The sequence below is a fragment of the Bubalus kerabau genome, chromosome 10 (assembly GCF_029407905.1).
Source record: "Bubalus kerabau isolate K-KA32 ecotype Philippines breed swamp buffalo chromosome 10, PCC_UOA_SB_1v2, whole genome shotgun sequence".
Classification (NCBI taxonomy): domain Eukaryota; kingdom Metazoa; phylum Chordata; class Mammalia; order Artiodactyla; family Bovidae; genus Bubalus; species Bubalus kerabau.
The window spans coordinates 69,870,554-69,891,698 of record NC_073633.1 but is presented as its reverse complement, the minus strand read 5'-3'; the positions used below and the strand labels follow the sequence as shown (position 1 = coordinate 69,891,698).

The 21,145-nt window shown below is 42.8% G+C and overlaps 1 protein-coding gene and 1 pseudogene across 1 annotated transcript in view; both read right to left on the bottom strand.

The window, feature by feature from the left end:
* Positions 1-1,716, bottom strand: part of SLC30A4 (solute carrier family 30 member 4) — a 30,558-nt gene extending 28,842 nt beyond the window's left edge. The window contains exons 1-2 of the mRNA XM_055538065.1: positions 1,427-1,716; positions 811-1,315 (exon numbers count right to left, since the gene is read on the bottom strand). Of these exons, the coding sequence (XP_055394040.1) occupies positions 811-1,201 (391 nt within the window). The 5' untranslated portion in view covers positions 1,202-1,315; positions 1,427-1,716. The remainder of the gene's footprint in view (positions 1-810; positions 1,316-1,426) is intronic.
* LOC129622114 (39S ribosomal protein L3, mitochondrial-like) lies at positions 1,262-20,129 on the bottom strand (annotated as a pseudogene).
* Between the last annotated feature and the right edge of the window lie 1,016 nt (positions 20,130-21,145).

The following is a 21,145-nucleotide window of genomic DNA, read 5'->3' as shown; positions in this document are numbered from 1 at the left end:
CGTGGCAAAATATAAAAAAGGAGAACACAAGAGAATAATCTCCTTTCTTTAATGTAACTTCATCAATTATCTCTTAGAGAAGTTAGCAGTTATACTACTGTGACTCAAATTAATCTCTAAATGGAGAATGTATTTTATAGTAAAACTGCATTACTTGAATAATTAAAAAGTGAAAAAGCCAAAATCATAAAATCTGGGGAAGACGTCTGGCTTTCAGATCCTCCTTAAAATGAAAAACTTTGAGGTTAGTTAGTAGTATTTAGCTATGCAAATTTCCTGGATACAAATACAAAAGGAAATAGTAAACAACCACTAAATTCAATGGCAGAGGGAAAAAAAATCAAGACAATGGGACGGCAGATCTTCACTTACTTAAGTGTCCTCATAATCTATTTAACCTCTGTGCCCTCAGATCTCTTAAAAAAGGTGGAGCAGGTGTTCAGTAAGGTCCCTTCACACTGTAAAATGTTATTTTTCTAAGTAATTTTAGAATCATTTGCTATTTTAAACGCTGCAAAAATTAACCTAGTGTTTTATCAGATTTTTTTTTCTGAAACAGGAAGTTTCATGATATATAATGAAGATAATGTCCTTAACTTTACAGTAGATGACATGGTGTTCAGAGAACTAGAAAAAATGTCAAAGTTATCTTTGGAAGTTTATGTTGTACCTAGGCTGATCTGCAGTTTGTGAGGCCTCGGCACATCACCAGATCAGTATCTCGATAAATAACAAGCTTCCTAAAAAGCAAGTTTAAACCCCAAAGCAGTAGGCAAGGTAAGTGGAAAGTGAGTTGGCAACACAACTCACCTACAAGCTCTCCAATCATGAAAAGCAAGTAAAGAACGGCAGCAATGGTCAATCTGGTTTTCACCTTTCTCTGCTTCAACAACTCTCTCCGCTTGCTGCAGTTGTCACAGGGGTCCGCCTTCAAACTCAGCTGACTGTTGGTCAAAGGTAAGTCCTGGTCCAGCAAGGAGTCATCGTCGGCCTGGAGGGCCGAGTGCGCCCCGTTAGCAGGCCTTTCCGGGGCTTCGGAACCATCGTCGGCCACCACAACTCGAAGTTTGTTAAACCGAGAAAGCCCCTCGTCGCCCACCTCGTCCGAGAAGTCAAAGGCGCTGGTGTCATTTAAGAACAGCGGCGCATCATCCTTCCTCAGCATTGATTTGAGGCGCTTCCACGCGCCGGATCCGGCCATAGCACTGGCTGAGCGGCCGCGGCGCCGAGCGGCTGGGTGCAGGCGGACGGCCGGAGACTCCTACTTCACTCGAAAGCCAGTTCCCAGTGGCACTGCGGCGCGTCCCTCCTCATTCTGTGGGAAACGAAACACATTATAAATTAAAGGCGGCCCGACAGAGCCCACAAGTTCCGAAGCCCGGGGCGGCGGGGGGCGCCGGGGCTCCGAAAGAGGGCAGCGCTCTACCTGGGGTGCCGCTGCCGGGCCGCCGCTCATCTCCCCGCCCCCGGCCGGCTCCGCGGGGCCGACTCGCGCATCTCGGCCCGGGGCCGCGAAGGAGCGGGGCGGTCCTCGAGCCTGCAGCGCCGCCGCTCCAGGCCGGCTTCCCGAGTCTGACAGGTTCGGGGCCGGGCGCCCACGGCCGCCGCCTCTCCCCGCCCTGCGCGAAGCCGCGCGCGTGCGCTGGAGCGGCCGCGGACGAGCCGCGCCAGGGAGGGGTGGGCGCGAGGACACGCAGGCCTGGCGCGCCCGGCAGAGGCGCACACGAGGGGCGGGGCAGGGCAGGGGCGCGCGCCACGTCCCCCCGCCTCTCAACCGGCTCTCCACTTCCCGAGGCTGGGAGGCCGGGTCGGAGAGAGCCGGAGTCCTCGGATTTAGTGAGTAGATTTCTACGGTCCCGCCCACCCGAGGTTGGGCGTTGCTGCCGGGAGTTCGCTCCGCTGAAGGACGGCCTAGAGAATCTTTGATTGAGATCTGGGTTTCGGATGCTTGGCGATAGGAGAATGTAACCCTTTCTTGCTAAATTGAGCAGCTTTTCTGCCATTAGAGTTGCTACCTCTCTGGCAGGTTGGCAAAATTTGCTGCACAGTCAGATCAGCTCGGAGAGGGCAAGGCTTGTGGTCGCAAGCAGTTCAGTGTCCTGCTTTGTATTTACTGTTGTTTTTCAGCAAATACGTGTTATCTGCGTGCTCCCTATCAGGTTCCTTTTGCCGCCAAGGTATTTACAGTATGGTCTAAACCCAAGCACAGGAACTATATATAGTACGGTAAGTCCCCTACATACCAACCTTCAGGTTATGACCGGTCAAAGATGTGAACTTTCAAAGATGCGAACATGCTTTCCATGCTTTCCCACCGTCTAATCACATAGGTTAGTTCACGTGTCTGGCATACATTATCATATATGTGCATGCTCTACAAGTGGTTGTGCTTTTGTGTACTTTACTGTATGATACTATATAGAGTATAGTGCTACAGTATCTTTACTTTAAGCTCAGGATGTCAGGAAGCAGGTTTAAAAGCAGCAGTGATGTAGCTGGTATATAGTACTACCCAGACATCACTAGATCATTTTTTTTTTTTTCAAGAATGTAGATAGACTTGAATCCAGCAAGGAATCGGAACCTGTGCCATTAATGTCAGGTGTGAGTGAAATTGCAGTTTGCCCTCCATCTCCTGTTGCTGACAATCCTTCAGCACCATCAGCTCCCACCTCCTCTCCCTCCAGTCAGTAACTCTTCTTGCCTGTTCACTCAGTGCCAACCCCTGTATGCCAGCTGTTGTACTGTACCACTGTACTTTTCAAGGTACTATAAGATTAAAAATGTTTATTTTTGTGTTTGTTTTTATGCATTATTTGTGTAACAAGTATTATGAAGTATTATAAACCTATTACAGTACAGTACTATAGCAGAAGCAGAAGATATTAAGAGGTGGCAAGAATACACAGAAGAACTGTACAAAAAAGATCTTCAACCCAGATAATCACGATGGTGTGATCACTGACCTAGAGCCAGACATCCTGGAATGTGAAGTCAAGTGGGCCTTAGAAAGCATCACTACGAACAAAGCTAGTGGAGGTGATGGCATTCCAGTTGAGCTACTTCAAATCCTGAAAGATGATGCTGTGAAAGTGATGCACTCCATATGCCAGCAAATTTGGAAAACTCAGCAGTGGCCACAGGACTGGAAAAGGCCAGTTTTCATTCCAATCCCAAAGAAAGGCAATGCCAAAGAATGCTCAAACTACCGCACAATTGCACTCATCTCACATGCTAGTAAAGTAATGCTCAAAATTATCCAAGCCAAGCTTCAGCAATATGTGAACCGTGAACTTCCTGATGTTCAAGCTGGTTTTAGAAAAGACAGAGGAACCAGAGATCAAACTGCCAACATCTGCTGGATCATGGAAAAAACAAGAGAGTTCCAGAAACACATCTATTTCTGCTTTATTGACTATGCCAAAGCCTTTGACTGTGTGGATCACAATCAACTGTGGAAAATTCTGAAAGAGATGGGAATACCAGACCACCTGACCTGCCTCTTGAGAAACCTGTATGCAGGTCAGGAAGCAACAGTTAGAACTGGACATGGAACAACAGACTGGTTCCAGATAGGAAAAGGAGTATGTCAAGGCTGTATATTGTCACCCTGCTTATTTAACTTATATGAAGAGTACATCATGAGAAACGCTGGACTGGAAGAAACACAAGCTGGAATCAAGATTGCCGGGAGAAATATCAATAACCTTAGATATGCAGATGACACCACCCTTATGGCAGAAAGTGAAGAGGAACTAAAAGGCCTCTTGATGAAAGTGAAAGTGGAGAGTGAAAAAGTTGGCTTAAAGCTCAACATTCAGAAAACGAAGATCATGGCATCTGGTCCCATCACTTCATGGGAAATAGATGGGGAAACAGTGGAAATAGTGTCAGACTTTATTTTTGTGGGCTCCAAAATCACTGCAGATGGTGACTGCAGCCATGAAATTGAAAGACACTTACTCCTTGGAAGGAAAGTTATGACCAACCTAGATAGTATATTCAAAAGCAGAGACATTACTTTGCCAACAAAGGTTCGTCTAGTCAAGGCTATGGTTTTTCCTGTGGTCATGTATGGATGTGAGAGTTGGACTGTGAAGAAGGCTGAGCACCAAAGAATTGATGCTTTTGAACTGTGGTGTTGGAGAAGACTCTTGAGAGTCCCTTGGACTGCAAGGAGATCCAACCAGTCCATTCTGAAGGAGATCAGCCCTGGGTGTTCTTTGGAAGGAATGATGCTAAAGCTGAAACTCCAGTACTTTGGCCACCTCATGTGAAGAGTTGACTCATTGGAAAAGTCTCTGATGCTGGGAGGGATTGGGGGCAGGAGGAGAAGGGGACGACAGAGGATGAGATGGCTGGATGGCATCACTGACTGGATGGACATGAGTCTGAGTGAACTCTGGGAGTTGGTGATGGACAGGGAGGCCTGGCGTGCTGTGGTTCATGGGGTTGCAAAGAGTCGGACACGACTGAGCAACTGAACTGAACTATAGAGCCCATTGTGTTAGTTGGGTACCTAGGCTAATGGGAACAAATTGGACTTGCAAACATGCTCGCAGAATGGAATTTGTTTGTAAGTAGCAAACTTACTGTAAAAGTATCTGTACTGGCTGTTGATTCTATTTAACAACAAGGTTTAAAAAGAATTAAGTTTTTAGTAGTAGCTTCTAATTTAGATCTAATTTTAATGACAAAATGAAATGACAGTAAGCCCCACCTTCTGCTTCTCTGGCGATTCTCCAGGTGAGTCTTAGGGGATTTGGAGGCCTTAAAACTACATGCAAAATTTTGTGGATATATGTATTTTCTTGAGTAAGTCTGTTAGCCCTCATCGTATTCTCAAATGGGTTTCAGACTCAAATAAGATTAAAACAACAGCAGTGTTAGGAGACTAGTGCAAACTCCCATTAATCCAGTGTTTATAAATATATTTTAACAACAATCTATATAAATTATCACATTTTAAGTTATAGAAAATACAATAAAAAGTCATATAAACATCATTTTCCTCTGAAGATCCAGATGACACTTTAGAATCTTGCATGTCTCAGTTGCAACTCACCTTTGAATGGCCACAATATTCCTACAGAACTGCAGTCATGGGAGTCAGGTTAGGAAAACTGGATTAGTGATCCCCTAGTTCCCTAGACCCAGAGTATTTAATAACCAGGGGACCTCGGTCATTATCAACAGAAGGAAGAAATTTTCCTGAAGGTTGCTTCCTTAATTCTAATATTCATCCATCCAGATTGGGAGTAGTTTATTTGTTGTTAGTACTTTTAGTTTGTTATATTGCCTGAAATCCTACTAATGAGAAATAACAAATGAATAAAGTATTTCAGGAATGTGATCACTCTTTAATAAAAATTTTGCAAATGAGATTCCATTAAGGAATGGAGATAGACGTTTTTAAAAACAAGATGAGGCAAGAGCATGTGTTTTGTTTGTTTTTGATATTTACAGTAAACTTTGTTGGGAAAAGCTAAAATATGGTAAGTTTTGGGATAAGTTGTTACACAGCAATAGATGACTAATATAGTCGATATCAACCTTCCTCTGTTCCAGAAAAGACACCTTTCTTATTCTTTTATCACATGAACTCTTGTTCCTAGGCCTGCCTTGAGTTAGTGGCATGATTTCTATCATTGAATTTTAAAGGGGGCTAAATAAATAGATTTCTGTGACTAGTCTTGAAAGGTAACTACCATTTTCAACCTTATATCTACATATTCAGAATTTATAACAATAGATAATCAGCTTTTGAAACATAACCCGTTTATGAGCGGAGTGCTTCCTGCAAGTATTCTAGCTCTTGATCAGTATGCCATTCTTTTATATGAGACTTAATACTTTTTAATACTTTGCCTGGGCAAATGGAAAAAGTTGTCAACCATTTAGCCTATCTCTCAACCAGGTAACCTATAACATACAGATGGTTTAGGTAATAGCAGAGACCGGTCAATTCGATTTCAGGACACATATCTCAGGGCAGTTAACTGGAATAGATGCAAAATATCCTATGTCAAAACCTGTTTTCTGGCCCAGATATCTCTTGGAACAAATGACAGTGCTAAAAATAATACTACAGCTAACATTTACTTAAGGCTTGTTTATGTGCCAGGCACTAGGCAAGGGATTTGATTTACCTGAGTTCATTTAATACTTACAGCATCATTAGGATACAATCACTAGTGATACAAAGCATGGATGTGGGAATCAGACTGCTTGTGTTTGCATCCTGGTTTCACCACTTAGAGTCATATAATCTCTGGCGAACTGTTTAACCTCTTTGTGCTTCAATTTTCTTACCTATGAAGTGGAAGTGATAATCATACCTGCTTCACAGGGCCTTAATAAGGATTAATGTATATACAGCATGTAAAACTTAGCATACCTAGTTCCTAGCACATAGTAAGTACTCTATCAATGCCAGTGATTACTATTTTTTACGTAGATGGAGACATAGAATCTCAGGGAGATTAGGTAACTTGGCCAGAGTCGTGCTGCAAACAGAGCAGGAACTCAATTTCAGATCAGTTTGGTTTCAGAGCTCAAGCTCTTAACTATCACTCTACACTATCCCTCTTGGTTTCTTTCTGCATAAAAATGGAATAATCTGCAGAAAAATATCTAGACTTCTTGGGATATATTAGGAGAGATCTCTGTTTCATATATTAAAGATTTGCCAACAATTTGAGACCTCTGCATTGTCCTGTGAAATCCTGTTTGGGAATGGAAGGGGAAAAAAATTTTTTTTTTTTAATTGAAATGTAGAAAAGGTGTTTCATCTACTCAGTTGACAGGTTCAAATGCTGCATATTCCCCATCCTGAGAACTCTTTTGTCTGTTGGAGTATGTGGCTGTAGGAAGTTCCTATAGGATGTTTTTGGAATATGTTCCCTTACCTTTTTTAGGAGGGGATGAAAGCTGTTGGATGGGTATGAACAAGAGTTAGTGATGTGATACACAACTCTGGTGAAGATAATGCTTTCGTCTTTCCGTGGATTACTCAGTAACACAGTGGCTGGAGATTCAGTTTAACCTCTCCTCCAGGGGAGAAGAAATACCAGAAATAGATTACCTGAGGACAGGCAGTTGCCTTCTTGGCCAGGGAAGAGATAAAGGAGATTTCTGGCTCTAGAGACCATCTACCATTTCACCAACCTGTGAGCCAAACCTACTTTCAAACAAGTTCGTAGTTTTCATATCTTTGTTTCTGTCTTTTTAAAAAAATTTTTAATTAAATATTCCTATGGATTTCTCTAATCATGTCTGGCTGAAATGAAAGGGAATAGGAGGTCCCAGCTGGGACAGTAATTTAAGAACTAAGCATAGGATTTCCCTCTAGTCCAGTAGTTGAGACTCACCACTCTGCCCTTCCACTGCAAGCAGGCTCAGGTTTGATCCCTGGTTGGGGAACTAAGATCCTTCATGCTGCTCTGCCAAAAAAAAAAAAAAAAAAAAAATTTCTTGAACTGAATAAAAATAAAAATACAACATATCAACTTAAAAAAAAAAGTATATATATAAAAAGAACTAAGCGCATCAGTCCTGGAGTTTGGAGGTTGTGGCTGGGCTGGGGAAACTTGAAGATGAGGGCGGAATTTGGAAAACCTGGTTTTAGCTTCTAATTTTGCCATCTATTTACTGTGATCTCTAGCAGTGTACTATTGCTGAGCTCATTTTCTTGTGTGTTAATAGTGGAAAATAAAATTTGTCCTACCGGTTTCATAGCGACACTCTAAGAATCCAATGAGATTTTATGTAAAACATCCACTTAACCTACTTTGCTAGTGAGAACTATTAAAGACCACGCCACCTAAATCAAATTGCAAACCAAGGGTACAGGCGAATGCTGGTCATCTGATATCCTTCTTAGGATTGCTACACTCCATTTTTGGTTTATTAAACATGTTTTGAGTCACTTAGACCTCTTGATCACCACCACATATGTTTCACTGTTACAATTACTTTATTTCTCTCCTAGGCTCTGTGTGCCCTTAGTAGCTGACATTGTGCTCAGAGCAGAAACACTGTAAATACATGGAATTAATAGATGAAAATATTTTTGTTATAGAGAGTTCATCCATGACTTTAAATTCCTTTCTAACAAATATTTCTATGTCTTTAAGCTAGTGTGTAAAGTCATTTGTAAGAAATTCTTACCAGGGAGGTCAATATGTCTCATAATGACTAGAGATTATTAATATGCTAGTAGTTTGTATTTATACTAGACTCATTTCAAAGAATGTTACAACATTTATGAATTAAACTGGGACAAAGAAGCAATGGCAGACAAAGGGACTTTTTTGTGGCCTCTGACAACTGGTGGCTTTAAACAAAGAAAGCTGTTGTGTAAAAACTCCCTCCTGGGGTTATTGTGAGGATTGATTAGATTAAAATCTACAAAGTGCTTTGACTTTTTCCAGAATTCTTTTACAAATAAAGATGGTGTTTATTTTTTTTAAAGTATCTTTATATTGGTCCTTGCTGAATCAAATGAAACAAGTTCACCTACTATTTCACTCTCTGTATTCCCTGAAGCAAAAAAACCAGACTAAGTCAACCTAAATTACTTTTAATGGTTTTAAGCTGGCCACAAGTGCACACATGACTGAGCAGAATTTAGTACCCTAATCACAAAGATCTTTGTGTATGATTTACATGACACAGTAATGCCTCATAATCACTATGCTACATGGTCATTAGATATAAATTACTGTAATTATTACAACTGTTTTATACTGACCAACAAAGTTATATATTCCTCTTTGTTATTTATATTTTAATAACTCACATTCTGCTTACTCACAAAGAATGTTTCAGGCAGTCTTCCTGAAAGTTCTTCCCTGTCTTCAAACATTGTAAATGTTGAAGGTTTGCCCTGATACCAAGTACTGTTTCATCCTCATTGTTTACACAGAAACACATAGAGACACCAGATAAAAAATGAGAGTCCTAGATCCAAGTTTCCAATAGTTGAGGTTCCTCGGGAACCCCTCCTCCTTGGCCTCTTGATCTCTTCTGTTCCCAGTGACCCAACTGGCCCATGCTGTCCCTTCCCTGATCCAGAAGGAGCCACTCTGCACATTCTGGGAGGCAGCAGTTTCTCTGGAGCAGGCCCACATGAGGTCTGCGAACAGTGGAACAAGAAGACTGTTGGGTAGGCCACCCCAAAAATATGCCTCGATGGCATATTATTTATTTTGAATCAAAGTTATGGCCAACTGAAGAAGAGGCACTCGGAACCTTCTGTCTTCCTGAAAGCCGGAAATAAATCTCTTCTTGTGAAACTTACACTCCCTACATCTGCAGGTACAAGGACACCTTATCACCAAAGATAGGGAATTGGAACTGAGAAGTCTAGGTAAACAAACCTTCACTACTTCTTTAGCTTACTGCTCCAAGCCAAAACTCTGTTTTGATTCTTCATGAATTGGGCACCCAGAACCTAAGTTTCTTTGTCCTGTCAATTCCTCACAAAAAAGTTTGTCTAAAAAGTATGAAGTATGGACTTCCCTGGTTGTTGTTGTTGTTCGGTTGCTAAGTTGTGTCCAACTCTTTGTAACCCCATGAACTGCAGCATGCCAGTCTTCCCAGTCCTCCAGTATCTCTTGGAGTTTGGTCAAACTTGGATGGTAAAGAATCTGCCTGCAGTGCAGGAGACGTGGGTTCAAGAAGATCCCCTGGAGAAGGAAATGGGAACCCACTCCAGTATTCTTATTTGGAGAATTTCATGGACAGAGGAGCCTGGCAGGCTAGAGTCCATGGGGTTGCAAAGAGTCAGACATGACTAAGGTACTAACACCCGCACACACACACACACACACACACACACATGTCCACTGAGTCAGTGATGCCATCCAACCATCTCATCCTTTGTCACCCGCTTCTCCTCTTGCTCTCAGTATTTCCAAGCATCATGTATTTCCAATGAGTCTGTTCTTTGCATCAGGTGCCCAAAGTATTGAAGCTTCAGCTTCAGCACCAGTTCTTCCAGTGGTGGTCCAATGATTAAGAATCTGCCTGCCAGTGCAGGGGACATGGTTTTGATCCCTGGTCCAGGAAGATCCCACATGCTGTGGGGCAGATAAGCCTGTGTGCCACGGCTACTGAGCCCACACTCTCGAGCTCATGAGCCATATACAGCGCGAGCCTGTGTGCTGCAACTCCTGAAGCACGTGCACCTGGAGCCTGTGCTCCCCAACAAGAGAAGCTACTGCAAGGAGAAGGCTGCACAAAGCAAGGAAAAGTAGCCCCTGCCGCTGCAATTAGAGGGGCTTCCTAGGTGGCTCAGCAATAAAGAATCTGCCTGCCACGCAGGAGACCCAGGTTTGATCCTTGGGTGGGAAGATCCTCCTACAGAAGAAAGTGGCAGTCCACTCCAGAATTCTTGCCTGGGAATTCCCATGGACAGAGGAACCTGGTGGGTTTCAGTCCACGGGGTTGCAAAGAGGTGGACATGGCTTAGCGACCACAGGTAGAAAAAGCCTGGGTACAGCAACAAAGACCCAGTGTAGCCAAAGAGAAAACAGTATAAAGCCTGCCTACTTTGGCTACTTCTTTGGTCTCATTCTATGGGTCTTCCATGGGCATGAATTTAAATTTGTTTCTTGTTTTCAATCAATTTTAAGTCCAGCCACATGAATTCAAGAGGGACAGAGGGAAATTTCTTCCTCCCCAACCAGCCCAGTGTATTAAATGAGGAATCCATCTGGCAGGTGACCAACTGTCCTGGTTGGCTTGGGACAGAGGGGATTCCCAGGGCCTAGGACTTTCACATTACTAGGATGAGTTTCCCTCGCAGCGAGAATAGATTCCAGAACCCTGAACATTTGGATTCTGGAGCCCTGGCTGAGTGTTTGTCAGGCAGGTAGAGTATCTTACCTGAGAAAGGCACCTTGTTCCTTTTGGGCCTGCAGCACATGGGGCTGGGTGTTCTCTGGGAACTCTCCAGACGTGAATCCTGTTACCTTGAAATGGAAGAGGTCAGAGGTGTCCAAGAGGGAGGCGGCCACACGAGGTAGGGCCCCCAATGACCCTGCTAGAGCCGCCAAGGTCCCAGGTCAATTCTATCAGCTTTGCAGGTGTGGGAACTACCTCTGAGTATCAGGCTGAAGAAATCAGTGTATGCCCTACTGCCCAGAGAGCCTGAGGAAATTACTGTGTGGCTGATACCTTAATTGTCCTGGAGGACACACCTCTCCTGTGGCCCTGGCCCCTTCACAGGGCCGATGGTATGAGAAACCAAGTTACCTTGGAGATAGAGCAAAGGTGACAGGGAGTTTTATTGTGATATATTTTCCAAGCCTCATTGTCTCTCCTGGCCTCTTATTCTTCTGTTTTCCCACTGGGATGTTCTTCCCCATTCTTGGAGGGTGTTCAACTCCTGTTCAGCCTTCAAATTCTATAGGTTCTATCCAGTTTCCCTCCTTCTTTCCCTCCTTCGTCCTCCCTCTCTTCCTCTCCTTCCCTCCTTCCTTCTCATCTTCCTTTTCTTCCTTCCTTCTCTCCTTTTATTCAACAAATATTGTTTGAACGCTTATCATATGCCAGTCATTGAACTAGGGACTGGGGCTATAAAGTTAAACAAGACAAAGTCTTGATGATAACCCATCCCCCAGTAGCCTAGTAGTAATACCACACATTCTAAATCTTTATCACTAATTTCTTCTGGAGATTATATGCAGACTGTCATTATCTATGTCTGTATATAACTTTTAAGTGAAAGTGCAAAATAATATAGCCTTTCTTCTAGGTTGAATTTTAGCTTAGTTGTCCTGAAATCATTCCCCAGGCTTCTACCCAGGGGTGTCATCAGACAGCCAACCCCATGCATTGTGTACTGATTCTTATAGTATGGGGCAGGAAATTCACACACTGTTACTCTAGCTGCCTTCAGTCTTTGCCATTGTGCTTAGTTCTGAGCTGTGACCTCATAGCTCAGAGCCTTGTCTTCATTTTATAAATAGTTTGTATATTTTTATCCCAATGTGCATTACTTTGCACTTGTTCCCACTAAAGCTCATTTGTCAGTTGTCTGACCACACGCTCAGATTTATAGGCTCTTCTGACTAGCCCAAGAACGGGCAACCTTGTTCTATAAGGGGCCAGATAGTAAATAATTTTAGCCTTGCAGCACTACCCTAGTGTTGGTGGCAGTTATTGGCTCTGCTGCTGTGTTGTGAAAGCAGCCATGGACGATAGTAAATAAGTAAGCATGATTGTTTTCCCATAAAACTTTATTTATAGACACTGAAATGTGAATTTCATGTAATTTTCACCTGGTACAAAATATTCATCTTCTTTTGATTTTTTTTCAGCCATTTAAAAATGTGAAAACTATTCTTAACTTGTGGGCTGCCCAGAAATAGGTGCTGGCTGGATTTGGCTCTTGGGTTGTAGTTTGCTGACCCTAATCTAGACCCATTGCTAGTTAGAAGTTAGGGATTTTACTGCATTCTCCCTCTGCTTGATCACGCACACATATCAGTGAGCCTCTTCCTAGCGCAGAGCTGGAGGATTCAGTCTCTTAGGTCCATCAGTCCCTGCTTCCCAATGTTCTGTTAAGGCAGCCTACCTGTCCTCATATAGATGGGGTGCAGCCAGGGTCCCAGAACACACAGAGTGCTCTGCTTGTGGCTGCCCCAACCTCCCAGGGGTCCTGTTAAAATGCACTGGTCTTTTCAGAATAGAAATCTGACTGAGTCTCCACCCTCCCCTCCACCCCTAGCTCAGGCACTCTAACAGGAAGCCACACTGAACTTGCATTGTTTGAGACTTTGATCACAGCCTTTGTAAGCACAGGTGCCTTATTTGGAATGGTTTTCCTCACCATTCCTTTACCTAATTAATCGTAGATAGACTCTGGAGCCACTCTCCCCCATGGCACTCATAGCACTCCAAGTCTAGATGAGTCCATCTGTTCCATGTGCTAATGTCTCACTATGTAACTTTATTTTCATTAGTGACATTATTTGATTAAGAGCTGCCTCCAACTGACTTCTTAGACTCTCTGCTCCATGAGAATGGGGACTGCCTTTGTTTGCTCACCGTTATGTCTCCTGTACCTGGTCCTCTGCCTGGCACATAGTAGGTATTCGAAAAGCATTTGTTGAACAGAGGAACCAGCCCCACAGCAGACCTCAGCCTGTTGCCTGGTGCACTGCTGTCCATATAAGTCTCCCAACTAGAGAATGGTGGAGTCAAAATTTGTCTGAGCCAAGTGCCCATCATCTTTCCATTCTGACATTTTCTCCCTTCTATGCTTGCTGGTTGGTGATGGTGGTGGGGAAGGTGTGTATGTAACATTCTCACTTTTATAATCTTTTGGGTGATTAGCTGCTTGTTATAACTGGTTACTCATTTTGGTGAATGGTCTTTCCATGTCATATTAGAGTTCCATCAAAACTCACATAGGTCTTGAAGTATTACCCTTTCATTTAAACCACTCATCATCCATTTACCCAACCCATATTTCTTAGCAGGTTATTTTAGTCTGTTTGGACTATTATAACAAAATACCATGAATCAAATGGCATATAAACAACAGAAATGTTTTTCTCACATTTCTGGAGGCTTTAAAGTCCAACATCAACAGCATGGTTGTGTTCTGGTGAGGACCCTCTTTCTGGTTCATAGCTGGCCCTTCCTCACTGTGTTCTCACATGATAGAAGAGGCTAGGAAGCTCAGCGGGCTCTCCTTTATGAGAGCACTAATCCTGTTTATCCACTCTCATGACCCAATCACTGTCCAAAGGCCCCAGCTTCTAACACCATCACATCAGTGGGCATTAGGATTCTAACGTGTGAATTTGTTGTAAATGAGACACACTGTGCTATGTGCTGAATATGCTTTAGGCCAAACAAGTGTGTTCTTAAAGTTAAAACTTTGGGGAGTTAGTGGAAGAGGCATTTGTGGGGGAGGTGTGGAAGTAAGGAAGATGGAGAGGAAGGATGGGAAAGAGGACTTCCTATGAAGTTTCTACCCTAGGGACCCACGAGTCCGGAGGACGCTACTGGTTATGATAGGGAAGGCAAGGGGAGGTTAATGAGAGTCTTATACACCAGGATAGAAGGGATGAGGTGGAACCAGCAGAACTTCATCCTGGAATGAAATACTGCTTCTGTTGGTAGGGGCTTGTGGTTTTCAGTTCCCTTCCCAACAAGCCGGTACTTTCCTAGCTCTCTGATGTTCTCATTTACCCTTTTCCAAGCCAGCATAGATTTTGTGCTCTCTGTATAGGTAGCATCCCTACTTATCTTGATAGCCTACCAGTATTGCTACAGTGACCAATTACTATACTGTGTAGAAGGGGTCACTTCATTTTCCCCTTGGTCATGTGTGTGTGTGCATCGTTTGTGCATGTGTACACAAGTCTGAATAGACTTGTGCATGTTAGAGGTGAGGGACCCTGGTTATTGTAGTCCACTCATTAAAATCACGTTCAGACAGAGGGGTTCTGGTGACTGCTGGAAGAGACATTTACGTAAGGCATTTTACCTTAGTGAGTTCACTGTGCATCGGATTCAGAAACTTGATTTTCTTAGGGCATCCTAAGAAAGCATTAATTTCTCATTAACCTAAATTATGGAAACTAAAAAATACAAACCAGAATATTGTGGATATGTAAGAAAGTGTATATAGTGTTTTTGAGATCAGATCAGATCAGATCAGTAGCTCAGTCGTGTCCGAATCTTTGCGACCCCATGAACCACAGCACGCCAGGCCTCCCTGTCCATCACCAACTCCTGGAGTTCACTCAGACTCACATCCATCTAGTCAGTGATGCCATCCAGCCATCTCATCCTCTGTCGTCCCCTTCTCCTCTTGCCCCCAATCCCTCCCAGCATTAGAGTCTTTTCCAATGAGTCAGCTCTTCGCATGAGGTGGCCAAAGTACTGGAGTTTCAGCTTTAGCATCATTCCTTCCAAAGAAATCCCAGGGCTGATCGCCTTCAGAATGGACTGGTTGGATCTCCTTGCAGTCCAAGGGACTCTCAAGAGTCTTCTCCAACACCACAGTTAAACTTCTGAGTAATGTTTAATTAGTGGGAGTGGTGGGGCTGGTTGTGGGAGATTTTTGTTTCTCATTTTAGGTACTTTCTGCACAGTCTGAATTTCTAAAACAAGTAATGTGCATTACTTTTAAATAAAAATTTTAAAAATGGAAACAAGAATGGAGATAAAATAAAAAGTATTCCCTCAGTGAGTGATTACTTAGTCATATGTAATACTAGGCAGTCATTAGAAAAACTAAGGTCCATGTATACAAATTTTAAGTAAGGAAAACAAATTGAAGAATGGTGTGGTTAGGATAACACCATTTATTTCAAATACTGTGTGTATACATGTGCACGTGAGTGTGTGTGCACACCACACTGGGAAGGTACATATTAAAGTGATAGCAAAGTATAGGGATACATAGCAAAGTGGGGAGCAAAGACTTTATAATATTCTACACTTTATATACTGTTGTCCCACTGTTTTTTTTTTAATTTTTATATTGGAGTATAGTTGATTTACCATGTTGTACTGTTTGTTTTTTCAAGGAGCATGCATTGAATATGAACGTATGGAATGTTCTGCAGATTCAAAACTAAAGTGATTCTGAGTGTTTCCTTTCCCTTTCTTGCTATGAAAAGGGCCAAGTGTGATTGTACTGTGTTAGGTATAAGGGTCAGGATATTACACTGACTTGTAGGGAGGAAATTCACTGGTTCTCTACTCATTAGTATTGTTCCCAAAGGGAAGTTTGTGAATTGAATCGGTCCACTGTTGTGCCTTAATGTCACCATAGAGCTGACCAAAAATCTGATTCATGTTTCTTTTTATAGTTCCATTTCCTTCTTCTGCTTAGTTTTGAGCAAGAGTGTGTGGAATTTAAATCCCCAAGTCTAGTATCTGATGATTGTGGCAAGGTATCTGTCCCACACTTTAGAGTTCTGGACTTGGGGTCTTGACTAACCCTGATATTAGTTAGAATTCTTTGGCAATTCAATTACTTTTGTATTTTATTTTATTGTGGAAAGAACACTTAACATGAGATTTACCCTCTTAACAAATTTTCACATGCATGTTCAGTCCCTCAGTTGTGTCGTACTCTTTGCAACCCTATGGACTATAGCCTGCCAGGCTCCTGTGTCCATGGGATTTCTTGGGCAAGAATACTGGAGTGGGTTGTCATTTCCTTTTCCAGGCGATCTTCCCAACCCAGGGATCAAACTCCATATCGGTAGGAGGATTCTTTACTACTGAGCCACCTGGGAATCCCAACAAATTTTTAAGTGTTTGATATATTATTGTTGACTTCAGGTACAATAGTCATACAGCAGATTTCTAGAACTGACTCATGTTTTTAATTTTTTTGGTTCCAGTTTTATTGAGATAAAATTGACATATAGCATTGTATAAATGTAAGGTGTATGGCATAATTATTTGACTCACATACATCATAAAATGATTACCACAGTAAGCTTAGCAAACATCCATTATCTCATATAGTTTAAAGAAATAGAAATTTTTTTCTTATGATGAGAACTCTCAGGATTTACTATCTTAACAACTTTCATATATAACATACAAGTGTTAATTATGTTTCTCATGTGGTACATTTCATTCCTAGTACTTATTTATCTTATAACTGGAAGTTTGTACCTTTTGACAGCCTTCATCCAATCCCCCCTCCTCCCACCCTGCCTCTGGTAATCACATTTCTAATCTCTTTCTCCATGAGTTTGCTTTTGAAGTAAAATTGGCCTACAACACTAGGTTAGTTCCTGTTATTATACACAACATAGTGATTGTATATTGCTATACATTTCAAAATTATCACCACAATAAGTCTAATTACAGTCTGTCACCATTCAAAAATATTATGTAATTATTGATTATATTCTCCACACTGTACATTTCATGCCATGAGTCATTTATTTTGCATCTAGAACTCTGTACCTCCTAATCTCCCTCACCTATTTCTATCTTCTGCCCACCCCCTTCCCTCTGGCAACCACGCTTTTGTTCTCTGTGTCTATAACTCTGTTTCTATTTGGTTATGTTTGTTCATGTGTTTTGTTTCTTAGATTCTACATGTAAATGAAATAATATAGTATTTGTCTTTCTCTTGTGTGACTTATTTCACTTAGCATAATATCTTCTAGGTCCATCCACATTTTTGAAAATGGCAAGATTTCATTCTTTTTTATGGCTGAGTAGTATTCCACTTCATAAGTGGGGCTGAATCTTTGCCTGGTAGTTGTTTGATCCAGTACTGATGCCAACAGGCTGGTGGGTGGGCCTAGTCCTGGTACTAATAAGCTAGAGGGAGGATTCCAAAATGGCACTTGGCAGCACAATGTCCTCGTGGTAGATGATTCCCCAGAGTGGATGCTGCCAACGTCTCTGTCCCCAGGGTGAGCTCCAGTTGCCTCCTATCTTTCCAGGAAGCTTTCCAATAGCAGTTGGTGGGACTGACCCAGGCTTCTTTTGAATTACTACTTCTGTCCTGAGCTCTGGTGTATATGAGCTTTTGTGTTCTCCCTTTAAAAGTGGACTCTATTTCAAACAACCCTGTGGGTCTCCAGAAAGTAAGCCCCATTGGCCTTCAGCATGAGACATTCTGGTGACTCCTCTTCCTGGTGTAGAACCCGCAGGCTGGGGAGCTTGATGTGGGATTCAGACCCTGTGTTCCTTGGGGTGAGCCTCTGCAATTGTAACTGTCTTCTATTTGTGGGTCACCCACCCCAGGGCTATGAATCCTGGCTAGACCATGTCTCTGCCCCTCCTACCCTCTCATTGTGGTTCCTTCTTTATATCTTTAGTTGTAAGAGATCATTTCTACTAGTCCCCAGGTCTTTCTCATTAATAGTTTCTCTGTAAGTAGTTATAATTTTGGTGTGCCTGTGGAAGAAGGTGAACTCAGGGTTCTCCTACTCCACCATCTTGACCACACTCCCTCATTTTTCTTTTAAATACAAGAAGTTAAATTTACAAACACTTTAAGATAACTTGGGAAATATGCAGTAAAAAAAAGAATGAATCCTTCAAATTACAAAGATTTTGCTAGTATGCAAACTGCCAGTTCCTCTAAATTTGGCATATCCAATCTACTTAACTGATTTGTTGTTGTTCAGTCACTAAGTCATGTCTAACTCTTTGTGACCCTGTGGACTGCAGCATGCCAGGCTTCCCTGTACTTCACTATCTCCCTGAGTTTTCTCAAACTTATATCCAATGAGTCAGTGATGACATCCAACCATTTCATCCTCTGTTGCCCCCTTCTCCTCCTGTCCTCAATCTTTCCCAGCATTAGGGTCTTTTTCAGTGAGTTGGTTCTTCGCATCAGGTAGCCAGAGTACTGGGGCTTTAGCTTCAGCATCAGTCCTTACAATGAATATTCAGGGTTGAAATCCTTTAAGTAGTAATTTTTCTAACAGAGTTTAGTTGGAGAATGAGTAATATATTTATGCCTTTGACAAAGATAACACGTATGGTATTGCTGTGCTTGAGAACAGAGAATATAAATCCTGGCTAATTTTATTGTCCTGGCCCATCAAAACTCAAAGAACATGTGAGGTTCTACCTGTCCAGTGAGGATAGGCAAATATAATAGCAGGTGTGCTAGGTGGGCACATGTTTTTATCTTACAAATCTTATGGTTGTTCCTCTTCATCTCCATGAGGAAAATACATAGGGAGTAATAAATTTTAATAGTAATCTTTATCTGTGAGCAGTTTAGAATCTCTGAGCATCTCTGAGCAATTTTTATGTCCAGGTACAGTGAACTCCGGGAGTTGGTGATGGACAGCAGCCTGGCGTGCTGCGATTCATGGGGTTGCAAAGAGTCGGACAGGACTGAGCGACTGAACTGAACTGAACTGAACTGAAAGAGCCATTTACATAGCTTATATTGTGCTTTCAGTCCATATGCTGTCCTATCTGTGCTTCCCATATGTCCAGGCATTTTAGTTCCAGGCTGACTCTGGCAACATCACTGGTTGAAATTGTTCTAGGACTTCTGTGGATTTTTGTTTGACCATGAGTAGTAGTGAAGTGAAGTGAAGTGAAGTCACTCAGTCATGTCTGACTCTTTGTGATCCGGTGGACTGTAGCCTACCAGGCTCCTCTGTCCGTGGAATTTTCTAAGCAAGTGTACTGGAGTGGGTTGCCATTCTGGCCTTTGAATCCCCATGTTTTCATGATGCCTCAAAAGCCTTTACCAATATGATTTTTGTTGTGACATTCATATACTGTCTGGGAGAAAATGAGCAGCATAACAAGGAATGTCTGGTTTAATGACAGTGTTGTCTGTTATTATGAAAGGTTTTTAACTTTCCATACTGGCAGCAAGTCAAGCTTCCAGTAAATTTCCAATATAGATGTAGATTTACAGAAATGTGATACAGTTTTTCTTCCTACAGTTAGGGCTGCCATTTTCCCATTATGGTTCTTCTTTGGAGTATATTTTAGGATGTGACAGTCTTGTACTTTGTTGCCATATCCTTTTGACAATCCTTAGTCCATAAAGGCATCACTCCCAGCTTCAGTGTGATAAGGTCAACTTTAGAGGAACCTGGTTCCCAAGGATGTAAAGGCCATGGTTCATCTTTTAATGGACATAGTTTGCTCACTAATTGGGCTTTTTTTTTTTTAAATCAGAGATCAACTGCTTAACAATATTTTCTTTGCAAAGATGCTATTCTATCAAGCGTAACTCTTGCTGTGGGGTCTTCTAACAAAGAGCCAGGTGTTCCTTCTCTTCCCCAAGCCCTGAGCAGCACCCGGGCTACCTATGCCTCAGCCCAGTGTGGACTAAAAAATACAGTCACAACCTGAAAGTAGAGAGTTATTTTATTTGGTGGGAATGTTTAGGACTCTGAGTCAGGCAGACAGCATCTCAGTAGCTCTGAGAAAACTGCTCCAAAGGAGGCAGGAGGGGACTCAGGCTGTATACAAGTTTGCAACAAAGGGAGCAGGCGGTCTAAACATCAAAGATCAGGTTATCAAGTTAAGGAATTCAGCATTCTGTGTATGGGAAGATGCGAGCCTCTGGGCTCGTTGAATTCATTCCTTTCTCATGCACTTCAGCTATCTGGTCCGGTCCTGTTTCCCTGCTCACCTTGCTTCATCTCCCAGCTCCACAGCAATCACCGTGGGCCGTGGCCGCATCCTCTGAATCAGTTTTTGGAGCCCTCATTCATGTTTGGAGGCCAGAAATTGCTGATGGCTGTGACATTTCTTGTTTATTGATATGGAAGGAGATATTTTCATTTCACATCAGCATCTGTGCACTGGTCTGCATTGGCAACCTCCAACCAGGTGTCCTGTGGCAGGAGAGGTGTCTTTTTGAGACATTTTAGGCACCCCACCACTCTGTTTTCAGGGCTTCTCTGCCAAGGGTCAGACATCCGTGAGCTATTCAACCAATGATCTGTTGGTTAGAACTTATTCCTCTTGCTTAACTGAAATTTTGTGCCCCTAAAGTCCTCATTAAGTCCTCAGACGCTACTTTGCGTCCGAGGTCAGGGGTGGCGGCCAGGAGGAGCTACACCCCACCGGAGGCCAGGGGCGGCCTCCGGGAGGAGCTACCCCACGCCCAAGGAGTGGTGGCTGCGCGGGCGCAGGAGGGCCTAGAGGAGCTACTCCACGTTCAAGGTCAGGAGGGGCGGCTGTGAGGAGATACCCCTCGTCCAAGGTAAGGAGCAGCGGCTGCGCTTTGCTGGAGCAGCTGGAGATACCCCACGTCCAGGGTAAGAGAAACCCAAGTAAGACGGTAGCTGTTGCAAGAGGGCATCAGAGGGCAGACACACTGAAACCATAATCACAGAAAACTAGTCAGTCTGATCACACTAGGCCCACAGCCTTGTCCTAGTGTGACAAATCTTTTAGAACTAACACCCAAAAACTCAATGAAACTAAGCCATGCCCTGTGGGGCCACCAAAGACGGGTGGGTCATGGTGGAGAGATCTGACAGAATGTGGTCCACTGGAGAAGGGAATGGCAAACCACTTCAGTATTTTTGCCTTGAGAACCCCAAGAACAGTATGAAAAGACAAAATGATAGGATACTGAAAGAGGAACTCACCAGGTCAGTAGGTGCCCAATATGCTATTGGAGATCAGTGGAGAAATAACTCCAGAAAGA